This window comes from Meleagris gallopavo, chromosome 29 (genome assembly GCF_905368555.1).
Source record: "Meleagris gallopavo chromosome 29, MGAL_WU_HG_1.1, whole genome shotgun sequence".
Classification (NCBI taxonomy): Eukaryota; Metazoa; Chordata; class Aves; order Galliformes; family Phasianidae; genus Meleagris; species Meleagris gallopavo.
This window is the reverse complement of record NC_139432.1, coordinates 2,456,378-2,475,339: the sequence shown is the minus strand read 5'-3', so window position 1 is coordinate 2,475,339 and position 18,962 is coordinate 2,456,378. Positions and strand designations below refer to the sequence as shown.

The 18,962-nt window shown below is 44.0% G+C and overlaps 1 protein-coding gene across 4 annotated transcripts in view; it reads right to left on the bottom strand.

Annotated features, from left to right (window-relative positions):
• Positions 1 to 3,008: 3,008 nt before the first annotated feature.
• The window catches only part of MAP3K3 (mitogen-activated protein kinase kinase kinase 3), a 42,457-nt gene continuing 26,503 nt past the window's right edge, over positions 3,009 to 18,962 (bottom strand). For all 4 annotated transcript variants that reach the window (XM_085211175.1, XM_085211176.1, XM_085211177.1 and 1 more), the window contains 8 exons: positions 17,708 to 17,775; positions 17,378 to 17,470; positions 16,381 to 16,572; positions 14,394 to 14,542; positions 12,460 to 12,591; positions 11,753 to 11,882; positions 9,937 to 10,114; positions 3,009 to 7,559 (listed from right to left, as the gene is read on the bottom strand). In XM_085211175.1, coding sequence (XP_085067301.1) covers positions 7,331 to 7,559; positions 9,937 to 10,114; positions 11,753 to 11,882; positions 12,460 to 12,591; positions 14,394 to 14,542; positions 16,381 to 16,572; positions 17,378 to 17,470; positions 17,708 to 17,775 — 1,171 coding nt within the window. In that variant the 3' untranslated portion in view covers positions 3,009 to 7,330. The remainder of the gene's footprint in view (positions 7,560 to 9,936; positions 10,115 to 11,752; positions 11,883 to 12,459; positions 12,592 to 14,393; positions 14,543 to 16,380; positions 16,573 to 17,377; positions 17,471 to 17,707; positions 17,776 to 18,962) is intronic.

Here is an 18,962-nt window from a genome sequence, read left to right as displayed (position 1 = left end):
TGCTAATGGCAAACTCTGCTTCCCGGATTAACATAGCAGGCTGTGTGCTATGGGCACACTAGGGCACTGGGGAAGCCCTAGTGGTAGTGTGCATGGGAAGATGTCTTAAACAATGCTCTGAGCTTATCTGATCTGCCTGGTGTATCTGAAGGACGTTCTGCACAAGTGACAACACACACTTTCCCAGCGAGTACCAAAAGCTGCAGCAGAACAGAACCCCCAGCTTAAAACTTCTCCAGCTGTGAGGTTTTTGTAAGGCAAAGATTAAGAAAGGGTCAAAAACACTCCTTGCCCCTAATATTTCTCTAAGATCCAGCTGATTTTAGGATGAGAGTCTCATTCCCTTTTGAATCCTCCATCCTTCTGGCTGCCAGCAGCAACCTGCTGGTGCTGGATGCTCAAGTTCCTGCGATTCGGGATGCTCAGATCCCACAGCTGGCCGGAGTAAGACTTAACAGCGTAAGTACCCATGGAGAAGAGAACCACAGGAGGTTCCCAGAACACACAGCTGCCAAACACCATCCCAGCTTTTATTGGAAGTTTCCGAGCGGCCAGGAGCCAGCCTCCAGCTCGGAGAAGCATTCTGTGCTCCCCCTGGTGCGGCTCGGCAGCACCGCGCAGCGGCACCCGCAGCTGGGATGGATGTTTCGGAGCTGTCTGGGGACGAAACTGCCCGCACTGCTGGGCTCAGAAGGCAGCCCGCAGCCCTTGGGATGGGGAGGAAGAGCTGGGGAGATGGCTGCTGCATGCACAACTACCGGGGGAGGCTGCACGGAGCTCGGAAGCTGTGCTTAGATGTAGCACAATGTCACAGTGCCACCTGCATTTCCTCTCCTCCACTGCAGAGATGTGGTCTTGCACTGAAGATAGAAAAGGAGCACTAGGCAGAGCTCCACACCAGCAAAACAGGGGACAGGGCAGTGAACTGTGCCAGCACTTCTTGGATATAGTGCAATACACCCACATGGTATTAAATCCAGAAGACATTGTTCCTAATTAAGACTTGACAATGCTAACAGAAATAGCCACAGCAGTCTAATATAACCAGCCTCTTTGAAGATTTGAAATTACATTTGCTTCAGAACTGTATAGCGTTGGATTTAAAGAGAAAAACTTACCTTAAGTCACCTTCCCTTGAGCCACGTTACAAATATAACACCATTTACGGGGGGGAGAGGGGGGGGGGAAGCATTTGAGGTTTTTAGGTTCATTCCTTTTGTGCACTGGTCAGTCCTTGTGGCAGATCATTCCCACCTCCAACCCAATTTGCACTTTCCTTTCCCACCCCCTTCCCCAAACCACCCAAGAAGAAGCATGGGGAAGATGCAAGGCAGGACCACACACTGCACTCGTGGAACACAGCATTTGTGTGGAGCACAGTTGTTGCTCCTGAGAGGGCAGCCCAGGAGTGAAGAGGCCATCCTGCAGCCCCAGTGCATAAATCTCATGTTCGTTCTTAAAGCAAATGTTACAACTGATCAACAGAGCAGATAGGAGAGGGAAAGCCTCAGCTTTGGGAAAGGTGTCCTACAGTAAATGCAACAAGTTTTCAGAGCCTGCGAGCTTCTGAACTTGGCCTGTGGCACAAGTGGGAATTTCAGGCTCTACCAAAAAGAGAGGGCGTCAGGAAGCAACAGCAGATGGCTGTGCCTGGTTCCACAGGACATTTTTGCTCTGATGCAGCTTCAGTTGTCTGCTTCTCATCAGTTTTGGAAGAGCACACAAGTGCCACGCATGTTCTTGTTTCACGTGCAGGGGTTCCTATTGCATCAGCCTAATAACCCATTTATTCTTAGTTGTTCACATTTAACATGAACAAATATTTCTGTATTTAATAGACATATCAACTAATTATACTCTGACCTGGGAAAAGGAGACTGCAGGGAAAGTCGTGGCTCTGGCCCAGCATCTCAAAGGACCACAGTGGCATTCAATCCCCTGCTCAAGTGACAATGGCACTAAAGACTGGCTCATAAACACAGCACAGTACCAGGAAAAAATGAGTATCTGAGCAAGCACTGCAGACTGACTTTATAGGAACGCTATTTCTGTCCTTTCCTAAGATAGTATGCTGGAAAAAAAATAAAGCCTGGAAATATTTGGAAGTATGGGCACCCATTTCCTTACTACTTTAGGACAGCCAGGCTTAGCCTGCCAAATCCTGAGCACACTCCATGCAAGAGCTCCTTTTTGCTGGATGGCATCAATTCTGGCAGCAGAGCTCGTGGAATCTCACATTTACCTGAAGCCCACAGCCCTCGCTTCTCCACGTCTTTGCTTTATAAAATGACCTCACAACACAGCCTAGGGAGAAACAATTCAGGAACAGTTTCCAGATATTTGGAATAAATGCTTTCAAGCAGGCTGAGCTTTACAAGTTGGAGCTGCAACCTCCCTGGGGAATGATTCCCATGAGCTCCCGGCTGAAGCAAAGCATCCCAGCCAGGGCAGACACCATCATACAAACCACCTCCTCGTGGTCTTGCTGCCCTTTTGCCTGCCTGATGTCAATCCACCTCTGTAGGCACTGGTGAATTAGGACCATTTATAGACCCACGTCTGGACTAAAGAACTCACTCACACAGCACAATCCAAAGCTCAGCTTCTGCTCTCCATCCACAGACTCTCCACGTGCAGAGCCAATGAAGCAGCCCAGCTCCCCTCCTGCAAGGTGAAATGAAGACACTGCTATTTTTACACTCTAACAACAACAGCAGTGGAAAAAAAAATCTAGACAGAGCCATTCTACATCTTGGAAGAGTGAGAATGGATGAATGTGACCTTCCCCAGAGGCAGCGTTGTCGAGGACACACTTACCTGATCCAAGAAGCAATGCTTCACAAATAGGACACTTCTCCACCTGTCCCAAAAAATAAATCCCTGAAAGCATAAAATTCATCTTTCAGTTAAGGTCCTTGGTTAAAACTAGCTGTCCCATCTACTTATCCAGAGGCATCGTCTACATAGGAAGTAACAGACGCTGCACTGCAAACAGCCACCAAAAAGGCTTTCATATAAATGATAATTTTATTGTAAATAAAACGATACATTGGCCTGGCTTTGCACTGCAAGCCCCCGGTCGGTAAATATAGACTACTGGTTCAAGGTCTTCTGCACAATCCAGGTTACAGCAACTTCTGCCTGCTCTGCACAATTGATGTCAGGCAGGCATTGATGGGCAACAGAGTCCTTTTCCACATTTCAAAACCACCTCCTAGGCCTCTCCTAACTGGGGAATTCAGAGCTGCTGGTCAATTTGCTCCTGAATAAGGTTGGGGTTGAAAGACCTGAAGCCCAAATATCATTAACCCACAGAACATTAACTGAATGCTCCCAGCTCCACAGGCAGCTGCAGGTGACAGGACAGCAGATATTCAAATCTTTCCACCCAGCAGTATTAACCTAAGCACCAATCATGGGGATCTGATTCAGTCCTTTCCCTGTAGAGCTTTAAATATCCGAGCTTTGCTTATCAGGAAGGTGTGTACAGCAGGGATACACACTTGCCCAGCTTTCAGAGATTATCTTTGCTCTCTTGGCACTTGGAAATACCCACTCACCTGAGTGGGCACCAACTTCCCTCTGGGTCAATTTGTTTTGCTAATTAATGGCAAAGGGAATTCTTTGGAGTATCTCCAAGTCCTGTGGAATACTACTCCAAAAACGTGAAAAAATGCAAATTGCTGCAATGTGCAGCAATTAGAATAGGCAAATATTAGATTTTTACTGGAGAAGAAGCCAGTAACCTGGAATGCACAGAATCGTCACGCCAAGACCAAAATGCCAACAGTTTGCTTCCTGACAAGCTCACAGTTTGCCAAATCCTCTGTTCCCAAAGCTCCTCTCTGATGGGAACCTCCAACATTTTCCTGCTCAAAGTTTCAGCTGTTTCAGGATAACAGGACATAACTGCTTATCAAATACATTTTGTAAAAAGCGAATGTTCTCCTCTTCTGCAGCAGCTTCCATCAAGAACCCCAGTCCGAAATACTCGCTCTATCTCCCTCCCAGGAAGGAACAGCTGAAAACACAAAATGACATTTGGAATGGACACAACATTTTACTGTTAGCCTGGCCACCCTCCTCTGAACAAGTTTATTCCCATTTTTTCCCAATTCTGCCAGGATCAAGAGGCCAGATGTAATTCAATTCGGGGGTATCATTACTTTTCTGCCCGCTTGAATTTTTTTTTTTTGCTGTCAGGGCTGCATAAAGAACTGCAGGATAGATGCCAGCCTCAAGCTTATTCGCTGCAGCAGTGAACTTAGGAATCCAGATCTCCCCTTCCCATAATCAAGATGGCTGTGAGGAAACAAAGAAGGCATTTTGGCTTGGCTCTACTCGTTATAAACCATCAGCAAATTCTCTGCAAAACCAGCTGCTTTTTTTTCCTTTTTAAATTCATAAAGGCGTCAAATTTATTTCCCATCCTCCCCCCCCTACCCCGTAACAGTCGAGTCGATATATATAAAAATCACCAAATATGATCTTTTACGATATAAATAAAAAAAAAAAAAGTATGAGGCATCACCGTTTACATGATGTAAAAAGAGCTAAAAAAGAGCGATATAAACTACATTCATAAAAGTGCATCTCCAAACACACAAGTAATGCTTTGGCTTGTTCCTGTGCCGAACGGGTGGCATTGGGTCAGGGACTGGAATACAAGAAGTCCAAGCTGGCACCCCATGTTCTCTGTCGCTGTACAATTGCTATTTACTTTCATTAATACAGACTGGGATAATACAAGTGTATACACAGAGTAGGCACATTTCAGCAGAGGTGGTGGGAAGGACCAGAAGCTCTGGCAGGGAAAGGACTGAGCCCATCAGTCCGTGATGCTCTTTGCTTTGCTCTGGAACAGCCTTCCATGATGCGTATGAGGTAAAAGCCACAACAGATCCTGAGGATTTCGTTGCTTTGAAATATTAAAAGTGACACCATTTCCTCATGCCCTATTCTCCCAAAACACAACGCGTGGGACAGCAAGGAAAGACCATGGAAGGGGGTCTCCGTTTGGTGAGGACAAGCCAAGGGAAGAGAGAAACCTACGTGGAAAGGATCGACATTGCTCCTGTACACCTGCAGGTTCAAGTGGGATAATTGAAGATTCCAATCTTTGGTATATTCGTAGTTCAAGGCTTGAGGAGTGCTACTGGGCCCCATGGGACTGCTGACCACTCCACTTCTGTCAAGGCTGCAGGAAGGACTTAACATCCCTCTGCAGCCATTTACACTGCAGCAAAGCGGTGCCAAATGCTCCCCAGCACAGAACAGCAGCGTCATGCCCTCACTTCCCTCTGGTGCACTCAATAGTGAAGTGCAGGCCACACGTCTGGACAATTTGGAGTCAAGTTCCAGGCTCTAAGGAGATCAACAGAAGTGCTCTCACTAAATAAATTACAGAACAAGGGCTTTCATAAGAATAAAATCCCCCTAAGTGCCTGCAACTGAAACAGTGCATCCTTGTAGTCGTGCAGGGGAGTCTGAAAGTGAAACCAACATTAGCTTGCTTCCACCCATTACATATTGCTCTGAGTTTGGCACAGAAAAAAACACTTCAGATTGTTAAATCCTTTCCGGGCTTTTTTTTTTTCTTCTTTTTTTCCCCTCTTCTAATTCAATATTCTATTATTCGTGGTGTGTTCAAGGAGCCTAAGCTCACGTTAAAACTTGCTTTATCCTGTCAAGAGCTTAACATGAATTCCTGTTAATTTTACTGCATCATGAAGCAACTTCCAAGGTTTTTTGGGGGAAGAGAAGAGCACGTGGACCCTTTGGAAAATGGTTTCCAATACAAGAGTAGAACACCTTTAGTGTTGCTCTTGAAGCAATACTTTAGCTAGTAATTTGCTTGCTTAGTTTCATTTCATGCAGGACACTTTTAATTAACTCAGGAACCCCCAGCACTTAAAAGCTGCTGCTCTCCTGTGTGAAATAAGGACCACTGGTGTCCCAGCGCAGGATTTGAGGGCAGTAAGCCATCAGGAATTCTGTTATCAGAGATGTGCTACCCATCAAAAGCAGAATGGCTTGGATGTATCTGTATGGGTACGCCTGCATGGGGATCTCTGTAACTCTCCTCTTGGTCAGATAGTTTCAGACATCTGCTAGCATTACAAGTGTTCTGTTTGTTTCACTGACTTAATTTGTACAGAAGCTTATTTAAATAGGCTCAAAACATTTTATGGGAACCTTAAAATGAACACCTGCATGCATATAAAACACAGTGCACACTGTGAGGGGATGAGCTTGACTCTGACTTAATGTGCACAAGTAAAATTGCTGTCCAGCAAATTCTCCACGTGAAAAAAAAAAGGCAATCCATTTTCTTAATTTTCCACTAGGCTGGGCCACCAAAGGAACACCTAAGCTTTTCCTGAAGTAAATTCCCAGGCACCAGGTAAACTTTCTTTGGTTTAAGGGATAGTAAAAAAGTTACCAGCCAAAACGATAGGTCCAACAAAAAGCTGTTCTGTGCAACTCCCTTCCACAGGGCTTTCTTCAGACCCAGCAGCCTCAGGGGGATGAACCAGGAGCACAAACTAACCAACACTGCTTTAATGCTAGGACAGATCAAGCCTTGGAAATCAAGCTCAGGATTTTCCAACGTCAGTGGAAGAGCCCTTTTCTCAGGCTCCAGTGATTGCATTCTGCTGAAACATTTCTGATTATCCTGACATTTAGCTAGAAAGACCTCCCTCACCCCCACCCCAAAATCCATGGTTTCATTATAAAATAACACTATTCACATACTTTTGAATCAATATTTTCTGAACACCTTCAGATGCTGAATACTTAAGAAGAAAAATATATAATATAGCGAGCGCATGCTCAATGACACATGGCTTTTTGCTGGATTCATGTACTACAGATATCTCTAAAGCCCTAGAAGTCTGGAAAACAGTGACCCACACGAGTAACCACTTGTAGAAAGCTGATCTTGAAAGCTGTAGCACGTTTCTGTTATGGAGAGTGTAGCTCTTCCAGTTCCCACACCGGTTCAGATTTCTTCTAGGTTCAACAGTGAGACACTTCTTACATTCCCACTTTTGGGCCCGCAGAAAACACGCAGCCAGCTACAATTTCACATCAAGGTAACTAGGGCAAAACGCAGCTCTGTTTGGACAGCTGTCGGTAGAATAAACATTAGTCCAGCAAACAAAGGTATCAGGCACAAGGGCAGACCCTAGGTTCCTTGGTATAACTTCCCCAAAGGACTAGGACAGCTGAGTTGGCATTTTGAAGATGCAGCACCACAATGGGCAGTTGCAACTAGACCAGATGGAGCACTGAGAGCCCAGCAGGAGCTGCTAGCAAGGGAGGTAATTCAGTACTGGAGCTGTGCAAACTGATGTCTGAGCAGCTCTTCAGCAGAGGGTCTGTGCCTGGCTTCCACAAAGATTCGCTTTAGGAAGTCCCGGCAATGTTCTGATATGTGGGAAGGGAGCTGGGGGTTGGTTGGCTGGGTGGCAATTTTGAAAATGGCTGCCATGGCTTCGTACTCTGCCCAGGGTGGTTTCTCTGTCAGCATTTCCACAACAGTACAACCGAGGCTCCTGGAAAAGCAGATGGGGAAAAAAGAAGTGAGAACCGACTCATACAGTAAAGCACAGTGTTCAGAGAGGACTTCCAAGCAGCCAACATCAAGGTACAGCTCTGAAATAAAATGGCTTTGTGCTCAGCGAATGCCATGTGTGCATAGATTCTGAGCCAGATCTGCCAACTTCGCTGCCTTTACTACTGTCAGGCTAGCAATAAAGTGCTGAGACAGGGAGGCTGGTTTCCACTGTGGTTCTCACTGCACTGAGAAAACTGTGAAATGCCATCTGTCCAGCTCTCCTTTGCTCAAATTCTACTCTCAGTAAGCAGTTGTGCTAACAGTAAGGGTGCACACGAGAGGCCCCTAAAGGTGCTGCTGGACCACAGTGGTATTTCAGGAGCTGCTCATGCTGCTGCCTCAAAAGCACTTGCTGGGTTGCAAGGTAGAAAATGTACTTTTGAACTAAATAAAGTCCATCTTTATGAACGAATCAGAGCTGGTTGACCCCACAGAGCCTTTTCAGCAAAATCCCTTTCCATTGCATTGTCTCAGAACATCCAGGTGAGAAAGCTGTCATCTCCACAAGAAATCAAGCATCCTAGACAGGCAAAAATTAACTGCTCTAAACTAAAAAGGCAGCAAGTTAAAAATGTCAGCAGAGCAGATGCATCATCAAAACTCTTAGTGCAGGTAGTGGGGCTCTGCAGGGTAACTCAAGGTAAAAATGTGATTGGTGGCTGGGCCACCTTTCTGCAGAACGTGTGACACCAATGCTTTCACAAGAAAGATGGGTTTCTGTAATACGACAGTGATTGTATTTTGCTCAAAAAGGATTAATTGCTTCCTCAAGGCCACAGATTAAGCAAAGGCAGATAGTGAACTTGAACATCCACTTCTGTGTTCTGCTCACATTGCTCCATTAAATAAGCAGAATTGCTGCTTCTGCCTTTAAACTAAACCCTCTTTTCAAGTGAAATACAAAGAAAAGACATTTTCAGAGGCAGACTTGCATCACTTGCCAAGACAAGAGAGGAAAGGAATTAAATCCAATGAATATGCAAGAAATGACTTCTTGACAACATTTAAAATCCAACGTGAAATTTTTACACTGATTTCCAGCCATTTAAGACTTACTAGAGGAGAGTACAGAAAATGCAAACCATGTGTGCTGAAGTGCTGGGGGTTTGCACAAGAGCAGGCAGGGATATATTATTGTTTAGACTGATTTATACCGTTTAAGCAGATCCGGTTTCTTTAAGATATTCAGCAAACAGCAGGAATGTTTTTCATGTCAAGTCACTCCAGCAATAACAAATAGCTCACATATTCTGCTGTTTAGGAAAAAGAAAATTGGAGAGGGGCCTGCAGCAGTGGCGGGAAGCCAGGTGGCTGGATTTGTTACGTCTTTGAGCCTCTTTGGCCATACGCTTCCACCCTGGGACTAAAATTGCGCTGGAAAATTCTGACCCTACCCTCCCCCCTCCCCCAAATAATGATTGGGATTGTAGGAACTGGAACCCAGCCAACGGCAGCATCTCTTTGATGGGAATGGACTGTCAGCACCAAAAGGAAATCCACAACTCCATCAATTCAGGGAGAAGGGCACGTGTTCCATTCTCTCCCAAAGAATCCCAACTGGGAGACTCTGAAGCACTTAACTCTTTGCACACAAGTTAACTTTCAGCTATGCTTCCATTCACTGACTGTATGGGAAACGGGATAGGCCTTGCTTTACTGTGGAGACACAAACATACTTTATGCTGCTGTCGTTTAGCTTGGTTTTATAATCTTACCTTCCTGAGGCCTCCAAAACTAACATTTTGACACAGGACCATTTTGCTTTTTCCTTTCGGTAGAGGATATTTCTTGGCTATGCCAATAATAGCAGGGCTACAGTTTCCATTCATGCATACTTTAGATCACCTCTGATCTGGCCTGTATCTTGTGTGTTATTCCAGGTTTGGCCATCTTTCCTTTCAGGCTTTGTCAACATACTCAAATTCTGTTCCTTTCATTTCCAGTGTTATAAGCATACCTCTCATTTTACAGCAAAATGAATGGACTCTCCCCAAACAATCTTCAGTCTCTTATCAACATAAGGGACATAAGAAGGGTGGAAACCTCACGCCAGAAAGTCAGAGAATTAGCTATCAGCTTGACGGAGGAATGAATGGAAATTTTTACCTAACCATTAAATGAGCAGTTGTGTATCGACATGGCAAAGCACAGTCTGCAGTGGGTCTAGCCTTAAGTTCAAGCCAACTGCTTCGGTTCACCTTAAGCTGCTCTCACTTTGATCCAGACAAAATCTGAAGTTGGATATACGGTTAACAGAGTGCAAGCGTCCGGAAAAACTTGTAAACTGATCCATAGGCAGAAAGTTAAACCCTCACCATACGTCTGCTTTTCTTCCATAGCCCTCTCCGCTGATCACCTCTGGGCTCATCCAATATGGCGTGCCAGTGACAGAGCGGATGCCTGTTCCAGACATACAGATTGTCTGCAGCCGTTTGCTGGCCCCAAAGTCCCCAAGCTTCACATTCCCAGCAGAGTCACGGAGAATATTGGCTCCTGGACAAGAAGGAAAAAAGAAAAAGAATAGAGACAGCTGTTTTCATGCAATCCAGCTGTTGGATCTGCAGCCTACAGAGTTGATATCTAACCCAGAAATACCCAGGCTCATGCTAAGGCTTTCTCCCTGTCAAGCCCCAGGTGACCTGCTAAACATCATTTCTTTATTTCAGGCTGTAGACAAGCCAACTGTTAATGGCTGCAAATGGGAAAAACTTCAGGGGGAAAACATAAGGAAGCGAAGGGGGAGGGGAAATGAGAACTGAGTCAGCACTGACATTGTTACACTGCCTGTAAACAGTTCAGACAAACTATACAGGGCCCCTAGGCCAATGGCTGAGATAGTACATAGTTGTGTAGAAAAGGATTTTATTTGGACACTGCTCTGCTGAATATACCCAGCTGACCAGAAAGCAATGGTTAACAGATGTATCTAATTAAACCACTTTGAACTCCCACAATAAACAAGTCAATCTCCACTTTACTTGGTCAGAGGTCCTGAACATGAAACACAGAGGAAAAAAAAGCAAACTAAGAGGATACCTTATGTGTGGATACAAGCTAAGGCTTAGAGACGTACACACAACAAACCTTCCTTCAAAGCTGCGACAGGATCAAGAACTCTTTTTTGCCATTATCTGGTATATGCCTATGTGAGCTCCTCTGCTCTCCTTAAAATTTGTGTTCTGAGATGGCTTTACCACTTCACTTTCCTACTGGGAGAGCTGAATTCAGAATAACAACACTTTCCATCCTGCACCCTGGAGACAAGTTAACAGCTTGCTTTAGAAGATAGGTGTAGAGTAGTGAATAATCCATTGGTTGAAAATCATTTGGTATAGAACACCATGTGAGCAGTATACAAGGTGTTATTCATGAATCAGCAGCTCATTTCCCTTTGCCAGCCCTAGAGGGAAGGCAATGAAGATTTATAGGCAGGAACAAGAAGATATTTTTCTTGCAGCAAGCAATGCTCCTGTCCCCTCAGAGCACAGAAAAAAAACTGTGTGGTGCGTGCCACATCTGTTGACATTAACTCTTAAGGAGACTGCCTGGCTCCATCAGGTTATACTGGGAAGAGGAAGACTAAAGTCTAATCACACAAGCTCTACAAGGAAGGTTACAGAGGTCTCAGAGCAGGAAGGACAAGTCACAAGAGCCTGAGGTAAGCAAGACTGACAAGAGAAGGCATAGGGCTCTTGCAGCAATTGTATGTTTACCAGCTGAGAAACAGTACTTTGGTCAGAAAGGAAATTAGAAGAGAATCCACAAGGAAACAAACGTGTTATGAGGGCAGTGAAAGTTAAGAGGCAACTTAACCTCATTTTGCTGAGGAGTCAGAGAAAGATGAGGATTTGCAGCTGAGCAGTCCTAAGAATGAAATAAGGGCTTGCAGTCTTCCTTACTATAAACACCAAGTGCCACGCTCTCAGGCTCTGTACAGGAAATAACCCAACTTCCCTCACCCAGCTCACAATACCCCCTTCCCTAAGGCCTGGTCAGGATACAAGACAAATGGATACTGATACAAAGTAATGTTCAGAAGCCCCAACGAGGATAACGAATCCTTAAGATTTGGTCTCTTTTTGTGAGTTCCTTTAGCACGTGGTGCATCCATAAATCACCAGCTGCTCTCACCCTTTATGTCCCTGTGCACAATCATGTTGCTGTGAAGGTATGAGACTCCCTCGAGAATCTGGCGAGTGTATTTCCGGGTTACATTTTCTGTGAGAGCACCATATGCCTTCAGCTGGTCCTTCACTGACCCCTGTGCCAAAACCAAACAGAACAGACTGGTAAAGAAAAGACATGCCACAAATCTTGCAGTCTCCATTCAATTCCCAGAGCTGAGACCATGTTATACACCCAACCAGCACATGAATGAATTCTGGCCTCTTCTAAAGACTTTTTTTGTGAGGCTCTCAGAACTTCTTACTCCGTGAAACCCCTTTTGAGAAAAGCAAGGACATTACAGCAAAAATATCTTGAGGAGTGTGTGTGCTTTCTGCATCCTTTAGCTGTGTTGGTACAAATGTCTGTGGATACAAGCAATAAATTAGTTCAGCAGACAGATCCAGGTCGAAGGTTTCCCTTTTGCAGGGTCAGTTTTATGCTAGTTTGCTGCAGTGCATGATTTTGCTAATTCAGTTAGCCCAATTTACAAGTTGGCCCAAGTTCTTTCAATTACTTTGGCAGAACAAATTTACACTGAAGTGATAGAACTGGCTTTAGTGATTAACAAAGAGAGTGTATTTCAAGTACAAGACACACTGGATCACACAGTTTAAGCAAAACTTTAGTCCTGACCAACAAAACCACTCATCTCCCTTTGTGTCAGCTCTCACCCCTGGCATGTACTCCATGAAGATGGTCAAGGTCTTCTCTGCTCGATCCCGCAGGCATCCATAATACTGAACAATACGTTCGTGCTGGAGGTTCTTCAGCAGCTGAATTTCACACTCCAGGGCACTCACTTCCTACGGACGGTGGAGGAGAAAATAAGGTTCCAGCCCCAGGAAATATTTCATCCTAATAAATCCATCCACCTCACTGGCAGGATGAGACCACTACCACAGTGATGCAGTCTGTTCCATGACATTGGCTCACCTACCTTATGGGAAAGGCAAACAATACGATGCTTCATGTTAACCTTTGCTGTATAATAAGCTGCTAATAGTGGTGCAGAAATAGAACAGAGGCAGTATCATATTTGAATTTACTACCAGGAAAAAACCTTTCTTTGTTGTCTTGAATCTGTCAGCTGTTTACTGAATGGCTTTAGGCAAGGTGACAGAAAGCATTCTTCAGGGACAACACAGAAATAACCTCAGTCCTCAGCACTAAGCTGATGGCAGCGAGCTCCAATTTCAGTTACAAAAAAGGTCTAAATAGATCATTACAGAATGGACAGGAATCTTTCTGTATGAACCTGAACCCATGAGATACTTAGAATACGGGTGCTAAGAGCTCCTAACTTCTTTTCTCACCTAGTCCTGCACTGATTCGTGCTGATGATTCTGTTTGGATCAACCTTAGAAACTGCTTCCCCTCTTATTTACTTCAAAGAATCTGCAGGCATGCACATGAAACTAATTCTCTGCTCTATTCTTGCCACAGACAACAGGGTATTATAGTGCAAAGGCAAAAAGGCTATCCAACAATTTCAGACTGAATCAGAGATGTTTGTTGCCCAGGAAAAGTATCAGGTTCTTGCTGAATCCAGGGAATGAGCAGGCTGTACATCAAAGGTGCTGGAGAAGGAGGATTTATGGAAAAAGGAATGATAGTTTTCCCCAAATTAGTCCCACTTAACTCTCTCCAGCCCTGTGTCACTAAAAGCTGCCAGAATTGCTTCTCTCACCTCAGGAAAGAATACAGCTCTTCAAGAGCAAGGACCTGGCTGCAAGTAGCTTAATGGGACCAACTGAACCCATTTAAAGTTTGGAGTTTCAGTGCCTTCAAAATATATTCCAGCCTGTTCTCCCTTGGCTCAGATTTACTGACAGATTTACAGCAGAGACATGTATAACCTGCAATGCATCAACTCAGGCCTTCTCTTGGCACCAATATTCCACATGAAACCAGAATAATTAAATCTTCATGGATTAGTTACTTCGACTCAAAGTGGATTTGTTTAACACAGGGAAACAGGGTATGTTGTTCAAGCACTACAGAAGAACCTAACAGCCAACTCATTTGTATTCACTGTGCAGAAGTTGTTTGCTAGTGTATAATTTCAAGGTGCCCTTTCCCATCTCCACTCTTTCTACTGCATTGTCATATTATGTTCCTATTAGTTTCCAGTTCAGTTTATTTTGAGGATAAGGAGAACTCAGTAGTGGAAACAGGCAGCTCATAATTAGTAAAACTGAAACAGGGCCTACCATATACAAGCCCAGGAAATGGGTTTTCTGAGCACATGCACCTTTTTAATAAATTATTATCATTTAAAAAAGAAAAATCCTACTTTTTCTGCATTTACTTTCAATCACATCCATGTCTAACTAGGAACATTGGGCAGTCTAGTATTCCTCAAGTAACCTGGCATCAAACCAGAAAGCTGAGAACAGAGAGCCAAAAGCGAAGCCAGAAAATGGATTTTAGCTGCAAGCTGAAGTTAATAATACGGAAAAGTAATTTTTAAATGACTCCTATTTCTCTCCACACGACTTGAAACACAAGCACAAACTAAATAATGATGCCAGCTTTCGAGGACAGACAGATACAGGCATATTACAAAGTCTGCACAGCAAAGTTTAGCAGCTGCAAAGAGAATTACCTTGCTCGTTTCAGGACTCTCTGGATCAAACTGGACCTGCTTGGCTGCAAGCTCTCTGCCCGTGTCCACATCATAGCACAGATACACACGACCAAAGGCACCCTGGCCCAGCAATTTTCCTCGTCGCCAATTTATCGGAGCGCTCGGAGCTGAAAAAGAGTAAAAGTACCAATTCTTCTTTTTGGCTGTGCTATTTGAAGATAGTGGTGAGCTTTTCAAAGATCAATTCCCACTGTAGAGCGCTTGAAACGCGTACTTGCGGATGAAGAAGTGGACATAAAAGGGACTCTCCCAGGATCAGAGTGGCAGAACTCCAAACTCAGATCCCCAGGCCCCCGTGTCCCATTAAAAAGGTGAAACATTTTATAGAAATACACTACACACAATTTTATGTTATTCGGTAAATGGGCATGAATAGGAAATTTCATTCCACCAGCAGGGTGGATTCCACAACATCACAATCTTAAGAGATGGAGCAGCAATTAAACACGACCTTCTGACACCTGATCTGTAGTTACTACATGCATTAGATGAGAAGAACTGGATCAGCCTCGTCCCATCAATTCCATCCAGCTAAGAATGCTGTTAAGCTGCTGAGACAACTTGAAGGACATCATTTACGAGTACTTGCCCAATTATTGCTTAGTCTGAGGTTCCTTCTCCTGCATGTAGGATTTTATTGCAAGGCTATCTCTAGAGCAGAAAAATTAGAAGTCATAATTCTCTACAAAATCTGGTATGGTAGGAACCATGATGTAAGGACAGTGCCCGAACATTCATCACCTGCTGAACAATTAAGACCAAACAATACACAAGAGAACCACCTAAAGCAGCCACCTCCAGCACCCCCAGCAGGAGGCTGTCAGCAGGGAATTACGAGCTCTCATTGCTCTGCTTGCTGCCCAGCTTATTGCCCAGGTGGCAGTCTCCTGACACAGAAAGTCTTGAGCCCAGTTTTCCAGACTGCCCTTGATAACAAAGCATATTATTCAAAGACCACTGCTTTAACTAACACTGAAAATGACACTACCAGACACATGCAGTGCAATGCATCCAATTATTTTGTATATAACAAGAAATTGTAAGAACAAAAACAGGAACCAACCATCTGGACGGTGAGAAAACGCAGAAGAGCTCAGAGATTAGCTCTGCCATGTCTAATTTAATCAGATTTACTGCCAGTCAGTGTTTTAGTATGTTGCTTACTCTGCTGGCTTAATGTCTTTATTTTGATCTTTAAATTACTGTACGGAATGCTGAAGTTCATTAGCAATGACTTATGCCCTATTTCTTTCTTTTATTATTTTTTTTTAATAACTTAAAGGTCCCCAGATAGCAACTCAGGCATGTTATTAACATAAAAGCAAATCTTTTTACCAAAGAGCAAGTGAAATAAATATAGTCCTTAACTAGTAAAGTAACTGCAATATGCAAGCTTGACTATAAATGTTAATGTATTCAGAAAATAAGTTTGTCTGGCAGTTTTAAAAATCCTGTATGCCATCTAGATCAATCAGTTTGCACCTTTTTATCTCTTAGTTGAATTTCCAGCGTTTTCTAGAGGAAAGGCCAGTTCCCAGTGCAAGACTACATACTCTTACTTGACAATTATTTCAAGCACAATAAACTCCCAACATCTTTCTTACACATTCATATTCCTGTGAGCTGTAATATGATTTGTTAAATCTTACAAGCAAAGAAGGAAGTAGCAGAAAACAGCTTGGTTGTGCAGATCTAGACAAGCTTTAATAGCAGTACTTAGGGTTAGGATTATCACCAGCTTCTAAATGAACTCAACTGAGGGAAAAAAAAAAGACCTCTCAAAGGTGAGTCAGACTGGTCTTAAAACAGAGCCACACGACTACGTGGTTTGGAATGGCTTCTTGAAAATCCAGCTATGATCAAATTGGATCTGGAGTTAATCTCTAACAGACTTTCTTGTCTGTAGCCCCAGGAGCCTTCCTCCAGCATCAAGGTGATCACTTACATTTAGTGGGAATGTTCCTCTCCTGCACAGCAAGGGCATTTTCACTGTCAGCACTCCGCAGGCGCCCCCGGGAGTCCAGGTACTGCAATGCCAGGCCCAGGTTTTCCCCATTGGTGCTTAAGGAACGACTTGAAGGTACCAAAGTGAAAAGATTCCCTTGGTGACGCCGTATCCGGGGAAATGTCCGCCGACCTGGAGAAAAACAGTAACATCTCTCAATGACATCCTTACAACTGGATGGCAATGGCCAGAAGGTAAGCAACGAGGAGAAATGATAGAAAAAAAAAGTTTTGTTCTTTTCCCATGAAGTAGAATCTACTGCTGATCAGACAACACACATAAATCGAATGGACCTGATGTTCAGCACTGCTTTGGACCACTCCCCCAAAGCAGAAGGGAGATATTTTATAATGAACAGTGCAGTACTGCTTCCAAGCAGCCTTATCAGACCTAAACAGAACTTGCCTTCCACAGCAAAAATCTGGTCTACAAGCTACCATACAAACACTAAGGCTTGCTAACAACCACACACACAGAATGGCTTTCCAGACAAGATGCCCAGACTTGCAAATAAAAAACGCAGACTAAGATTGTGAGAACTTGTGCCTCTTATAGAACCTGGAGAAATTAATTTCCATAAAACCAACTAGCAGAGATGTGACTCTCGGCACTGGTATCTTCATTTTAAAGACTCAGAAGCACATGTGCATTGTGAACTAGGAAGCATAATGAATCCTTGAGGTAGGAATACACTGAAGCACTGCTCAACCCTACCACTCGCTGATCAGCCTGGGTGCCTGCAGTAAGCACAAAGTAAACAAAGAAATGCTTCCCTCTGAAAATGTGGCATCGTGCATGGTTGCAATAACTCCAGCACTACCTGCAAGGACCAGGGCACTCCAAGGCTCTTCAGCGAGGTGTTGTGCTTGTCCTTGGAGGTTGCCATTGCTCCAGTTTCTTTTTCAAAACTGGAACAGGAGATCTGAAAACAACTCACCATCGTTGTAGTCCTTGTGCTGCATGGAGACGTTGTAGCGCCGCGGGTAGGTCCCACCTTTCCCAGCTTTGTCATAGATCTGATTCTCACGGTCTGAAAGTAGATGCAAAAAGAGAAGTGAGGCTCTTTCAAAAAGAACACGTTTTCTAAGGACAGAATTTTCCTGTGGCAGCAGAATTTTTAGTAAGACGTAAGAAACAAATAACCTCAGAGTTTTTCAATCAACATATCCCCCATTCCATTTTTATCATTGCAGCAAACTTGGAGGCCAGCCAGCAAACAGCAGAACATGTCTGGATCAAGTACTCTTCATACTGGACACTGACATACCTGAGAACTCCTGTCTATTATCAGGAAAGCTTTGTGCCCTTGACATCCGTGACTTCCGAAACGAGGGACTATTAAGGAAAGAAGGCAAGAGTAAGTTTTGCTATCGACTGGAGAGAAACCTACAAGGACTTTAAAACACAAGCTAATACATTTGCACATCGGCAGCGGTGATTCTCACATCAGAGTCCTTGCAATAATTTCGTGTTAAAACAAAATCAGGCTGAGCCCCAGACTATTTCCCAATGTGGGAAGTCATCCTTTCTGTTCAATTTGTGCCACTTCACCAGTGGTTCTCTGGCCTGTGGTTTGAGACCCAGTGCTTTTTCCTGCAGCCATGCGAAATGGAGGTTAAATCCAAAGCTAAGAGGAAGAGCAAAGCAGAATAGTGGCTGCAGCACACTGCTCATGGGGCAGTAGAGAATGAGGACTGTTGTCTTAAGAGATTTATATGATGGTTAAGAGTTCCTGTCATGCAAACTTCTGTTCACTTTTCTCTCTACCAGCAGCAGATGAACCTAACCACAAATGTTGCTTATAATACTGATCCCTCATGCTCCTCCTTGATTAGCAGGACTCCTCAAGGCAAGCCTAATTACGGCTGCTTGTTTGGCAGCAGGCCTTTAGCATCTCTTAAGAGATGACACAAACATAGTCTGTGCCAGAGCCATGTTCTCTGCATCTTTTGTAAACTAGTGCAAATGGAGTGAGCCTCATACAGCTTTTAGGCTCCCACACGAGATTCCTTTCCTACTACACAGAGGAAAACAGCAGCTTCCCCAAATGATACCCACCCCAACGAGGAACAATCAGGAATTTTTCTTTCCTTCACACACTGTAACTGCTTCTTTGTGACTCAATAAACTACGTGGAGGATGTGGATGGATACAAAACCAAACCTCAAGCATTCAACATAAAGGCATACACTACCTACAGGAATCAGCTTGGGGAAATCGTAAAAACTTGCAGAAGTCCTAAATTACATGTGCTAGAAAGCCACAGCTACTATTCAAGCACATGGGACCTATGGCTGTTCACCAACAGCTTCAGTTGTGAGCACCCTTCCTTCCCTCACAGAATCAAAGACTGCAGGAGGGGAAATTCAATTCTGTGGATTTTAGATTCCCCAAACTGAGAAAGTGACTCGTCTTTGAAAAAGAACACTTCTCCTAGGGGAGTCCATACATAAACATAAATAGGTCATTTCAGTTCATGAATTACAGGTTATTTCAATCATTAATTTTATATGTGGAGCATT